The 12,676-nt window shown below is 49.1% G+C and overlaps 1 protein-coding gene across 1 annotated transcript in view; it reads right to left on the bottom strand.

Moving 5' to 3' along the window:
• LOC119414943 (Golgi reassembly-stacking protein 2) overlaps positions 1 to 12,386 on the bottom strand; it is a 28,366-nt gene extending 15,980 nt beyond the window's left edge. The window contains exons 1-8 of the mRNA XM_037682062.1: positions 12,191 to 12,386; positions 9,769 to 9,849; positions 9,472 to 9,675; positions 9,305 to 9,391; positions 9,075 to 9,205; positions 8,829 to 8,961; positions 8,523 to 8,643; positions 8,292 to 8,396 (exon numbers count right to left, since the gene is read on the bottom strand). Of these exons, the coding sequence (XP_037537990.1) occupies positions 8,292 to 8,396; positions 8,523 to 8,643; positions 8,829 to 8,961; positions 9,075 to 9,205; positions 9,305 to 9,391; positions 9,472 to 9,675; positions 9,769 to 9,849; positions 12,191 to 12,253 (925 nt within the window). The 5' untranslated portion in view covers positions 12,254 to 12,386. The remainder of the gene's footprint in view (positions 1 to 8,291; positions 8,397 to 8,522; positions 8,644 to 8,828; positions 8,962 to 9,074; positions 9,206 to 9,304; positions 9,392 to 9,471; positions 9,676 to 9,768; positions 9,850 to 12,190) is intronic.
• Between the last annotated feature and the right edge of the window lie 290 nt (positions 12,387 to 12,676).

Genomic DNA, 12,676 nt, shown 5'->3' with positions numbered 1-12,676 from the left:
ATACATAAATATATATACGCATACATACACATACATAAATATATATATATATGCATACATTCACATACATAAATATATATATATATGCATACATTCACATACATAAATATATATACGCATACATTCACATACATAAATATATATACGCATACATTCACATACATAAATATATATACGCATACATTCACATACATAAATATATATATATATACGCATACATACACATTGAGCTAATTTTTCAACCTTAATATCTTTTTAGCTGTTTTTATCTGTTTACTGCTCCTTTCACATTTTGTTCAGGTTAAACTTCTTTTAGCATCCTTGTGCAAAATTTAAAAAAAATTTCAGATACTTTCAGCTAATTTTAACTGTTTTTTCAGCTGTTTTGTGCTCTTTTCAGCTTTATTCAGTTAACTTTAATATTTTTGTGCTTCTTCTAACTTATTTTTGCTAATTTCAGCTTGTTCAGCTCCCTTAAGCTTATTTATTCAAGTTTCAGCTATTTCAGCTAGCATTTAGCCGTTTTATGCTAATTTCAGCTTTTTCAGCTAATTCCACATTTATTGCAACCATTTAAGCTTTTTTCAGCCTAATTCAGCAAAAATGTGCTCTCACTACCTGTTGCAGGAAATTTAAGCTTATTTCTTCTTGTTTTAGCTACTATTCAGCTGTTTTTTGCTAATTTCATCTGTTCTCAGACAATTTGAACTTTATTGTGCTAGTTTCTGACTTTTTCAGCCTAAGTGTGCACAATTAAGCTCCCCAAACTTCCTGTTAATAATTATCGGTTTTAATATCAATATTTATTAATATTAATAAGTAATATTTTAAATTAATACTAATTATTGGTGTGAATATTATTCATATTAATGATTAATTATTAATATTTTACAAATTAATAAATTAACAATATATAAATAATTAATATTAATACTCAGTATTTATTATTAATATTATTAATCATTAATATTAATGATTAATAATAATTTAATTATAAATAGGCAGTTCCCGTCAAAGTTTCTCCAGGAACTTTCTAGTATCGTGTAAGCTGTTCAGTGCCATGAGGGCTGTGATCAGTGAAACGGTGATCAGGGAATCTTAACAGCTACTGGTCAAAAGGATGGCCCAGCACAGAATAGCAACTCCTATCCTGGATAGAGAGGAACGATGGTTTGAGAGAGGACTGAAGGAACCCATCTTTGTGAAGCGAAATCATCCATCATTAAACGGGCGGAGGCTGCGGAGCCTCTGTGTTCAACTGTCCCCCTCTTACAATGCTGTTATCGCTAGAATCACTCAACCCTCTGAATAGCAAGCAGCCATCAGGGCACTAAAGATCAGTCGTTAGGCTGATGGTACTCCATCATGTGAACAGCTAGTTCTGGATGTCAACAACAAACTGGTTGATCCACTATGAGTAGGTGCTATTTATAAAACGAAAGTTACGTATGTAACTACGGTTCTATGAATCCCGGATGACCGCCAGAGGGCGGTGCTGAAAGCACTGAATGTTCCCTTCGCGCATGCGCTGATTCGAGTAATAATACCAACGGAGTCACAGGTGTGACACGGATGACCAATCAGAGGCTATATAGCCCGACGTCATCCGCTGCTCTGCTCCTACAGAATCTTCTCGCGAAACGCAAGGATTCTGAGTGACGGAGAAGCTCTGGCGGTCATCCGGGATTCATAGAACCGTAGTTACATACGTAACTTTCGTTCTATTTCATCCCTCCTGACCGCCAGAGGGCGGTGCTGAAAGCACTGAATGACTAATATCAACGATGTCACAAGGAATCCTAACACCTACCTCACTGAGGAGGCCCAGAGGACCCTTGTAGAAGAACCTGGCCCAGGGGATGAGGGGTGGCCACGTTAACTCTATAAAATCTGGTGAACGTGCTTGGGGAAGCCCATGATGCAGCAGCACATATTGCTTCCAGCGGAACCCCTCTCAGGGCAGCCCAGGAAGCGGAGACGCTCCTGGTAGAGTGAGCCTTCAAGCCGACAGGGAGGGAGCCGGGCCCTGCAGCATAGGCGTGGCAGATGACGTCCACGATCCAGTGGGAGAGGCGCTGTTTGGAAAGAGGACAGCCTAACCTAGGGCCTCCATAACACACAAACAGCTGGTCTGAATGTCTTATCACGGCAGTAGCTGCAACATATGCCTCCAGTGCCCTTACCGGGCACAATAATGCAGACCCCTCACCAGGCGCAGGCTGAAAACGTGCCAGCCTCAATGGTTGATTAGAGTGAGAGTGAGATAACATCTTTGGTACGAATGCAATGTTTGGCCACAAGGTAACACACGAGCCCTCAGGGCCCCACCTGAGACATGAGGGGCTGATTGAGAGAGCATGTAGCTCGCTGACCCTCTTTGCTGAGGTAATAGCCAACAAAAAAGCCGTCTTACATGAAAGCCACTTGAGGTCCGCCTGCGACAGAGGCTCGAAAGGAGGACGGCACAGAGCTTCGAGAACCAAGGGAAGGTCCCAACCTGGTGCTCGTGGAGCTGTCGGCGGGTGTGACCTACGGGCACCACGCAGAAAAAGAGAGACTAGATTATGGCTCCCTACCGTACAGCCATCAATGCCAGTGTGATTAGATGATATTGCCGCTACATAAACTTTAAGCGTCGAAGGACAGCGACCCTTACCAAGTAGAGACTGGAGAAACTCCAGAATGGTGGGTATTGTACAGGAGACTGGATCCTTGTTGTGATCCGAACACCATTGGGAAAACAGGCGCCACCTGTTTTCGTACTGCTGACGAGTAGAGGGTGCCCTGGCGCCCAGGATGGTGCGTCTGACGGGGCTCGAAACTCCAGTCAGCTGCTGTCCTAGCCTTGCAGTGGCCACACCCACAGCCGAAGACGTTGAGGATTGGGGTGCCATATCAGTCCCCCCAACTGAGACAGCAAGTCCCTTCTGGTCGGAAGACACCATGGGACGCCCTGACATAGACTTCGTAGCAGTGGGAACCATGGTCGCGCTGGCCAATACGGAGCCACCAGCAGCATCCTGTGGCCCTCCTCGAGGACTCTCTGAAGGGTTGGCCAAATTAGAGAAAGGGGTGGAAAGGCATATAGAAGGACCCTTGGCCAAGGATGAGCCAATGCGTCCTGGCCTAGCGCACCCGACGCCCCCGTAAGAGAGTACCATAGGGGACACTGAGTCGACTCTTCCGTCGCAAACAGGTCTATCTCTGCCTGACCAAAACGGTCCCAGATCATCAGCACTATGTCTCTGTGGAGGGACCACTCTCCCGGAGGGGACTCTTGGTGGGAGAGAAAATCTGCAACCTGATTGTGTCGCCCTGGCAAGTACGCTGCCCGCAGGGTGGACAGGCGAGGAGAGGCCCATTCCAGGAGCTCTCTGGACACACTCAGAAGTTGTGCTGACCTGGTGCCCCCCTGATGGTTGATGTGGTAGACAACAGAGGTGTTGTCCGACCGAACAAGTACATGCCTCCCTTCCAGGTGAGGCAGGAAGTGCCTGAGTGCCAAGTGCACTGCACGCAGCTCCAGCACATTTATATGCTTGGAATGGTCTCTTTGACCCCAGCGGCCCTGAACTGCTCTGCGTTGCCATACAGCCCCCCATCCCATGGAGCTGGCATCCGTTGTGACCACTTCCCTGCGACACACTACCACTCCCATGGGGACACCCCTGGACAAATAATCTTCGTCCCTCCATGGAGTCAAGGCATGAAGACATGACCACGTCACTGCGAGCTTGCGATGCCTGTGCAGCCTGGCATCCAGGCGAAAGCTGTTGAGCCACCTCTGCAAGGGGCGAAGTGACAGCAGGCCTAAGGGCACCACCCGAGTGACTGATGTCAGCTTGCTGAGTAGTTGCAGGAAGGCAACATAGGGGAGCTGCTTGCCCAGCCTGAACCGATTGACCAGCTGGAGTATGCCGGCCACCCTTTGAGCGGATGGGCGAGCTCTCATTGAAGATGAATCCAGAACCACCCCAAGAAAGGTGGTCGTCTGGGAAGGGATCAGGCAGCTCTTCTCCAGGTTGACATTGAGGCCTAACTGGGACATATGAGCGAGCAGGCGGTTTGTGTCGTGAAAGGCACAGGCCTGAGACGGGGCGCAGAGAAGCCAATCGTCTAAGTACGGCAGAATCTTCACTCCGCAGGCCTGCAGAGGAGAGAGGGCTGCCTTCACGCACCGAGTGAACACCCTTGGGGAGAGAGAGAGCCCGAATGGAAGTACCCGGAACTGCCAGTGGTGACCCCGATAGGCAAACCTGAGAAAGCGGCGATGTTCTGCCGCAATAGGCACATGAAAATATGCATCCTTCAGGTCTACAGACGTGAACCATTCTTCCCTTGTGACAGCTTGAAGGACTTCTGCTGTTGTGAGCATGTGGAAGGGCAGCTCCTTTAGGTACTGGTTGAGTCCCCTCAGGTCTAAAATGGGACGAAACCCGCCCGTCTTCTTTTGCACAAGGAAGTAAGTCGAGTAATAGCCCCTGGGTTGTTGCAGAGGGTCCACTGCCTCTATTGCGCCCTTGGCCAGGAGGGCGGAAAGTTCCTGGTCTAGTGCTTGAGCTTTCACCGGGTCGGCGATTACAGTCATCTTGACCCGGCCTGAGATACGAGGCCGCCGTCGGAACTGTAGCCGGTAACCATGGGTCAGAGTGGCAACCACCCATGGGTCCACGGCGTGAGCAACCCAATAGCTGAGCTGCTGGTGGGAGAAATATCCGACGGTCGGCCTGATGGCATCACCGTCTCCCTCCACGACCCCTAGGGGCCGTGGGGGGGCGGCAGCCAGAGTCCCTGGTCCGAGCCTGCCCAGCTGGTCGGTGGACCAACCCACGAGAGCTCCTGCTGGGCCTTTGCTGAACCGCATGAGGGTAAGGACCACCCGGCCGGTTATGACCCCCAGGCGGCGGCTGCATGCTGGAGCCAGCCGACAGGCGCCTTGGATGCCGAGGAGGTGGAGGGGGCATTGGCCTGCTAAGGCTCGAAAATTGCTGCCTTCTCTGTCGTGCCTGGACAGTCCGTTCCAGTGCTTCCAAGGCAGCCGAACCGAACAACTCCCCCGGCACCACTGGGCCATTACGGAGGGCTCTACGGCATGGCTCAGTCAACGCTGACTGAGCTAACCAGACCTGTCGGCGAGCTTGGACCAAGGAGGACATCACACGCCCAAGCTCCCTCGTCATTAGTGCAAAGGCCTGAAGCGCTGCATCGTTAAAGCCCATCGCTGCTGTCGCACCACTAGTCCCCTGAAGGGACGCGGAGAGGGCAAGCATTAGGTGTGCCAAGGAATTACCTAGGCGGCCAGCACGCGCTCCGGCGGCATAGGCTCTGCAGAGGAATTCATCCGTGACACGACACTGAGCTCGTGGGCACCGAACATGACTGCGCAGAGCTTCATCTGGTGACACGATGAGAGAGGCAACAGCAGGTTCTATCGCTGGCATGCGATCCAAGCCTGCTGCAGCCGGCTCATGCATGGCCGCCAACACTCTGCCATCTGCAGAGAGGCGCGCAAAGGCCTTGGGGTCCCGCCAGCAACCATGCAACTCCCTCAGGAACTCCTCTGATGGAGGGACAGAAAAGGAAGGAGGGGTCAGTCCGCGCCTGAAGAAGGCACTTCCAGGGGTGGACGCCTCTGGTTGCGGGACGTCCAGCTGCAGTTGTCTCAGGGCCATACGCATAATGTCCTGCATCGAGCCGTCACCCGACCCACTAACTGCACTCCGAGAAGAAGAGAGTGAAGCTGTCTCTGAGACTCGAGATGAATGCCCGTCCTCCTCACCTAAAAAGTGAGAGGCAGAGGCAGCCAAGGATAGCACATCCTCCTCCACAGCCAGTTCAGGCATGGGTGGGGAGGAGAGTCCAGTTGCTGCCACTGGTTCAGTTCCCAGTTGGTGTACCTGAAAAAGGGACTTCATCTCCGCTAATTCAGCGGAGAGCTGCTCCACCCTTGTGGAGAGGCCCCTATCAGACCTGGCTCGCTTCTTCCCAGGAGGGGCCACAGAGACTGCGGCCTCAGTCCGGCGCTTCAAGCGCCTAGGTGGAGCCTCCTGCCCAGAAGGCGGGAGGTCATCGCCGAGTTTGGGGCGAAACTGGGCCAGCCGGGCCGCCCTCACAGCATGCGACATGAAGCTGCAATTCATGCAGGGGTTCTCTGACAGGGCATCCACCAGATGGTCATGTCCAAGGCAGGCAGGACACAGGTCGTGACCGTCATCTATCTGGAGCATGGCTCCACAGACTGTACAGCAGTGAGAGCCGTCCATGCTCCTTACCCAGCTATGCCCAAGATATTCAGAGGGGCTAGCACCACTAGCTCAGCTGTTAAAAGAGGACAATTGGGAGAGGGGGCGCGAACGCTCGCCTTCACCAATCAAAACAAGGTCAAAACTCAGAGAGGCTAGCACCGCTAGCTCAGCTGGTAAGAGGACAATTGGGAGAGGGGGCGAGAACACGCCTTCACCAATTAAAACAAGGTTAGAACTCAGAGAGGCTAGCACCACTAGCTCAACTGGTAAAAGAAGACAATTGGGAGAGGGGGCGCGAACGCTCGCCTTCACCAATGAAAACAAGGTTAGAACACAGAGAGGCTAGCACCACTAGCTCAACTGGTAAAAGAGGACAATTGGGAGAGGGGGCGCGAACGCTCGCCTTCACCAAAAACAAGGTTAGAACTCAGAGGCTAGCACCACTAGCTCAACTGGTAAAAGAGGACAATTGGGAGAGGGGGCGCGAACGCTCGCCTTCACCAATGAAAACAAGGTTAGAACTCAGAGAGGCTAGCACCACTAGCTCAACTGGTAAAAGACGACAATTGGGAGAGGGGGTGAGAACACTCGCCTTCACCAATTAAAACAAAGTGAAAACTCAGAGAGGCTAGCACCACTAGCTCAGCTGGTAAGAGGACAATTGGGAGAGGGGGTGAGAACACTCGCCTTCACCAAATAAAACAAGGCCAGAAACTCAGCTGGCTACGTAATAAACAAACTTCGGAGCACGGTCCAACCGACCACGCGGTTGGAGGCCTCCAGTAAACAAGAGCGGAGCGAACGCTACCGTTAACCAAATAGCAAAATATAAGCAAAAAACCACTACTTACCAGTGTTAAATCACACACATAGTAGTCATAAACAACGTCGGAGCACAGTCCAGCCGACCACGCGGTTGGAGGTCTCCTAACAAGCGTGAGCGGAGCGAACGCTACCGCTAACCAACGGCGAAATATAAGGAAAACTACTCACCGGTGTTGAATCACACACATAGTAGTCAGACGCTGTAAGTTGGGAGAGGCGGAAACCGCCGTAGTTCCCAACGAAACAGCAGAAATACCTTTGAACAGGGTTAAACCGTTGCAGCCCTAGGAGGGCGAACACGCTACTCCCGCAGACGGGCAGTCGGGCTTCCGACGACGGTAAAAAGTTCAGAAAAGGTCCAAAGGGCTGAAGCCCTGAATTGAACCGCGCGCGAGAAGAAAATAGGAGCAGAGCAGCGGATGACGTCGGGCTATATAGCCTCTGATTGGTCATCCGTGTCACACCTGTGACTCCGTTGGTATTATTACTCGAATCAGCGCATGCGCGAAGGGAACATTCAGTGCTTTCAGCACCGCCCTCTGGCGGTCAGGAGGGATGAAATAGAACTGAGTTTGCTGCAGCTCCTCAAACTGAAGACGACTTTTTGATAAAAGACAAAACGTTTCAACTATTTTTTTTTTTAACCATCCAGAGGACCTGACTTAACTTTGTTAGATTTTTCTACCTGGATTAGCATGCATCAGAATAGTACCGCATTTATTTTTATAAGTTATGCTCAAAACATGCACTGACAGACGGAGGTTATTTTCAGTTTCCCCTCCTCGCTCAACAACGAACAACCTCAGAATGCTGACAGAACCCAGATTTGTTAGATCTGACACCACATTTTACAGTAAATTCCATTTTTGATGTTTAATTCTGTGATTCTCTACATTTACTGCAATACGAAAACTACAGGGCTTTATTAGAAACACAAACTAAAATCATCTCTTTAAGTCATTAAGAACAAACAAACGTATTTGGTCCAAAAGGTTTAACTTCTGAATGGATGGATGCTTTGAGCAAAATAAAACCTGCAGGAGAACTTTTTAATGTGAGCAAACTAAAGGAGTGGAGAAACAAACCAGGTGGGCCGCACCTTTATCTGTGATCCAACACAGGGCCTGGATGAGTGCGTACATACTCTTGAGACATCTCTTAAAGACAAGCTGTGTTACCTGGAAGTGGCTGCGGATGTTTGTTTTGTAACAGATCACCCACCTGGTACTGTTGAGGCTGGACTGAAGGTGGCGGCGGCAGGATTCAGTGAAGCGATAGAGGTGAAGGTGGGGCTGGAGGAGGGCAAGAGAGGGACTGTGGGCAGGCCTGGAGGAGAGGGAGGCATCGGACATTAGAAACAAATTATGTGAGAGAAAATATGTGCAGATGGAGCTTTTGCAACAGAGAATCACAGAGTTGCATGTCTGGCTACTAATGGAAGAAAAGTGACACCTGTCTGCAGCTCACTGGGCATGGGGGGCAGGGCCGAGCTGATTGACAGACCGGACAGTGAATCTTCGAGGCCAGAGACCGCGGGTGCAGGAGGAGGGGGAATGACAGCTGAAAGCTGGACCTGAAGAGTTTAAAATACATGGATGATGGAAAAAATATTCACTTTAAAAAAGCAAGCGTAGCATTCAACTACGAAGCTCAAAATGCAACTACAGGTAAAAACTCATTTTTCTGAATGACCATTGTCTGTGCAGCCTGAAGAACCCCGTTAGTGTGAATTCTCCATGAGCACTGATGAGTCCTAACCTCAGTAAATCCATCCTTGAGCGGAATGACAGGTTCACTGGAGGAGTTTGCAGAGAAGCTGATCTTCTTCCCCTCTTCAAAAGGTCGGGTGGGAATTCTGTGGAGGTATCCATAGCCAATCCCACATCCAAAGCTGGGAAGAATAAACTTCAAGTTACGATAACTGGAAATGTTAATGTGTTTAAATTGAATACAACAGCTCTAAAGTGTGAGCTTTATTCAAATTGGTTTAGGTCTAGGCGATACCTGCCGTCCCCCCCCCAGGCATTGTTGGGCGTGATGACCACTTCCCTGCAGTTGTCGGTGTCTGTGTTGTACACGTAGAGCTTCAGGCCCTTTCCCTCGTGGCTCTCTATCAGAGAGAATAAGTCCTCTGACTGGAGTGGCAGAGACACAAGTTAGAACACAGCTGCTAAAATCGAAACAAAGCTAAAGACAGAAAACAGGGCCAAGAACTTGAGGCACCGATAGCCCACCTCATTCATGACGGTGTCAGCTCCAATGATGTAGTCTGTGTGAGGCCGCAGACCAGCGAGGGCCGCAGGGGAGTTTGGCTCCACTTCCTGCTCCAAAGAGAAAACAGACTTTTGTGTTGTGTCATGAATGGACAATAAAACACAGATGGGCCCCTGTGGCTGCCTACCAGCACATGCCAAACATTTTCATTGGCTCCTTCAAAGCTGCAGAAGCGAATCGAGACGCCGAGCAAGCCTTGGCCCCCCCACAAGTTGCTGGGAGTCACCGTGGTCTCACGCAGCTCCAGAGTCTTGGATGAGTAGACCAGCATCTTAACTGGTTTTTCCACGCTGGCTTTGAGCAGGTCCTTCAATGTGTCGTTGTCCTTGTTCTGCGGTCATCAGGATGAGGGGGAAAGACAGGCAGAGGAGTTGGACATGGCTCAAAATCTGTCCTACATGATGTTCTCCGTTTGATCTCTTACCAGTCTGGTGTTGTTGATGGAGACGATGAAGTCAAAGAACGGTTCCAGGCCTGCCCGATGTCCAGGTGAGTTCTCTTGGACCTGCACCAGAGACAAGGGACAAACTGAGATCCTTCAAACCTTTTATGTTAATGTCAATAAAACAAGGTGACAAAAAAGTTAGTGAGAAATAAGCTTGATACCCAAGAACTTATTAGGTCATAATTTAATTCATTTCAATTCAAATATACTTTATTAATCCCAAAAGGAAATTATTTGTTGTTGTAACTCCATCTTTACCCGCTTCTTCCATTTTGGGTCACGGGGGTCATCTATGCCCATGTCCAGCAATCATTGTGCGAGGGGCGGGGTACACCCTGGAGGGGTCGCAAGTCCATCACAGGGCCACATAGAGACAAACGAGACAAACAAACATTCACTCTCTCACTCACACCTAGGGACAATTTAGTTACCAATCAGCCTAACATGCATGTTTTTGTCTGTGGGAGGAAACCGGAGTACCCGGAGAAAACCCACGCATGCACGGAGAGAACATGCAAACTCCACCCAGAAAGGCCCCTGGACCGGGGTTTGAACCAAGGACCTGCTCGCTGAGAGGCAGCAGCTCTACCAGTTGCGCCACCGTGCTGCCTGTTGTTGTAACTCGTTATCCTCATTTCATTAAGAGATGTTATAGATACTGATGGCTGTAGGATCTCTTGTAAAGGTCCATTCCACAGTGGATCCTAAGAAACTGCCTGCAGATGCCGTCCGATCCGTCCACCTAGATTCGGCTGGCCTCTCGGTTCCCCCGGTTTGTAAGATCGCCCGAATGCCGGGCAGAACTCCTCCCAGAACGATGGCCACTCCTCCCAGCAGTCTGCCAAGCTCCTCGTCGCTGTGGACAGCCAACTGTAGGTGCCGAGGGACGATCCTGTCCTTCCACTGTCATGAGCTGTTTTTCCTCCTAGTTCCAGGATCTCAGTGGTCAGGCACTTGAGCACAGCTGGCAGGTAGATGAGAATGCATCCTCAGAACATCCTTTTCAACTCATTTGAGATTTGGGGCTGTAGTTGAGATATTATATGAGCCTTTGAGATGTTAATATGCTGCTGTTGGTTGTAGAAAACTGCCTTGTTGCCATGGTTACGCATCATAACAAATGTCCAAAACTATAAAAGTTTCAGTAAAAATCCTTCCAGCTGCACAGCATCTGATACCAGAGGAAACAATCATCCAAAACACATGATTTACATCCAGAAATGGAGGAATTAAAGTTTCCAAAAGCAAAATCTCAGAATGAAAGTAAGAGCTGCTCCATCCTGCAGCCACCTTGAGTGGCGCAATAATATTAGATTAAAAAGATATATGTCATCGGATCCGGGTCACGGCACCAACTGTTAAAGATGGGAGCTGGCTGCGGGCCACCGGATCCTGAAACCCCCTGCAGCCCACAACCCTGGCTCGAACCTTCCTCTGAAGTGGCAACTATACTAATCAATAAATCAAAGAAACGTCAATTAAGTTTTATTAAATTATATTAGAAAAGGCAGTAAAAAATTACAATTCACAGCGCTGGACTCTATTCAGTCTGTGACGCCACAGACACGGAAAAAGAGCCCCGATGTCTCGTGTCATTATTAATTTATAAGGCCCTAGACTCCGCTTTTCGCAGAAGGGGGAGCTCAACCTGTCAGTGTATGAGGGGGCGTGTCTAAGTGTGATCTCAGGGATCTTATGTGTACTGACGTGTTAGGAAAAATATGAGACGGTGCTTCAAAGCCTTCCTATGTGATGTGGCAAGCAGATTAAAACTATTTGACTGATATTGAAATCCCAGGGAGACTCTCTTGAGAGCTGCTGGCCCAGTTTAACCCAGTCAGAACCGGGTCATAATTTCATTATATTCCCGTCTCTGAGCAGATCAAATCCATAGGACCAGTCTAAATAAGAAATATATACACAAGATAAAAGATATAAAGATTCACAAATCTAGTGGACCAGACACAACAGCTGAAGAATTAACCAAAACAACTCTAACTGGCTGGTTGTTAATTAATATTAGCTTTATGCTCCAGTTAAAATAACCTCTGTTGTTTTTAATCCAGCAGGAGATTCTAAAAGCAGCACCAGTTTCAGGTGGAGCTTCTGAAAATGATAATAAACATGAAGTCAGCTGGGCAGCTGCCATCAGCACAAACTGATGCTTCAGCTTCTGAGGAGGCTACTTTATTAGCTTAAAAACATACACCCACAAAGAAAGCTTAAATTGCATGCAGCACATAAAATACTCTAAAGTCCACGGCTTTCCCCTGACACGGTTGTGTTCAACCATACGGAGGCCGCAGAAGTCATCCCCGGCCTCTGCTCAACTCTGAACCGGGAAGCTTCCGCGTCCCACCGGATGCTAAGCTAACAACAGCTATAGGAGCTCCACACTCACCCGCAGGACGTGGTAGCCCTCCGAGCCTCCTCCCGGTATCTCCACGCTCTGCGCACCTCCCATGGTTCGACTGTTCAGGGAGTTTTTAAGAGTCTTGACTGAATTATTCCCTCCCGGCGGAGGCGAACACTTTCACACAAAGACTCAATACACGTCGCCAAATGACTGTGGCTGCGGTGCGCATGCGCTGTTACGTGGCAGGAAGGAACCCGAGCCGTGACGTCAGAAACACTGTCAATGTCAGCGCAGCACTGAAAAACTTTAGTCCACGCGGTCAATGCTGTATCTAGTGTTTATATTTATGGGAAGGAACGTCTTTTTTTTTTGGTTTGTTTATATAGCCCTTTTTCACGCTTCCGCGTTTTAGAGCCGATGTGGCGTTCAACAACTTCCGGTTCATGGCAGGTTCTTAAAGACACCACAATCTTTTTTTTTTTTTTTTTTTTGAACAATTGAACCAGGGCTCTGGACCCACTTACACAACCA

Source organism: Nematolebias whitei, chromosome 9 (genome assembly GCF_014905685.2).
Source record: "Nematolebias whitei isolate Nwh7 chromosome 9, NemWhi1, whole genome shotgun sequence".
Classification (NCBI taxonomy): domain Eukaryota; kingdom Metazoa; phylum Chordata; class Actinopteri; order Cyprinodontiformes; family Rivulidae; genus Nematolebias; species Nematolebias whitei.
The sequence above is the reverse complement of the archived record's forward strand: the minus strand, read 5'-3'. Positions and strand labels throughout refer to the sequence as shown.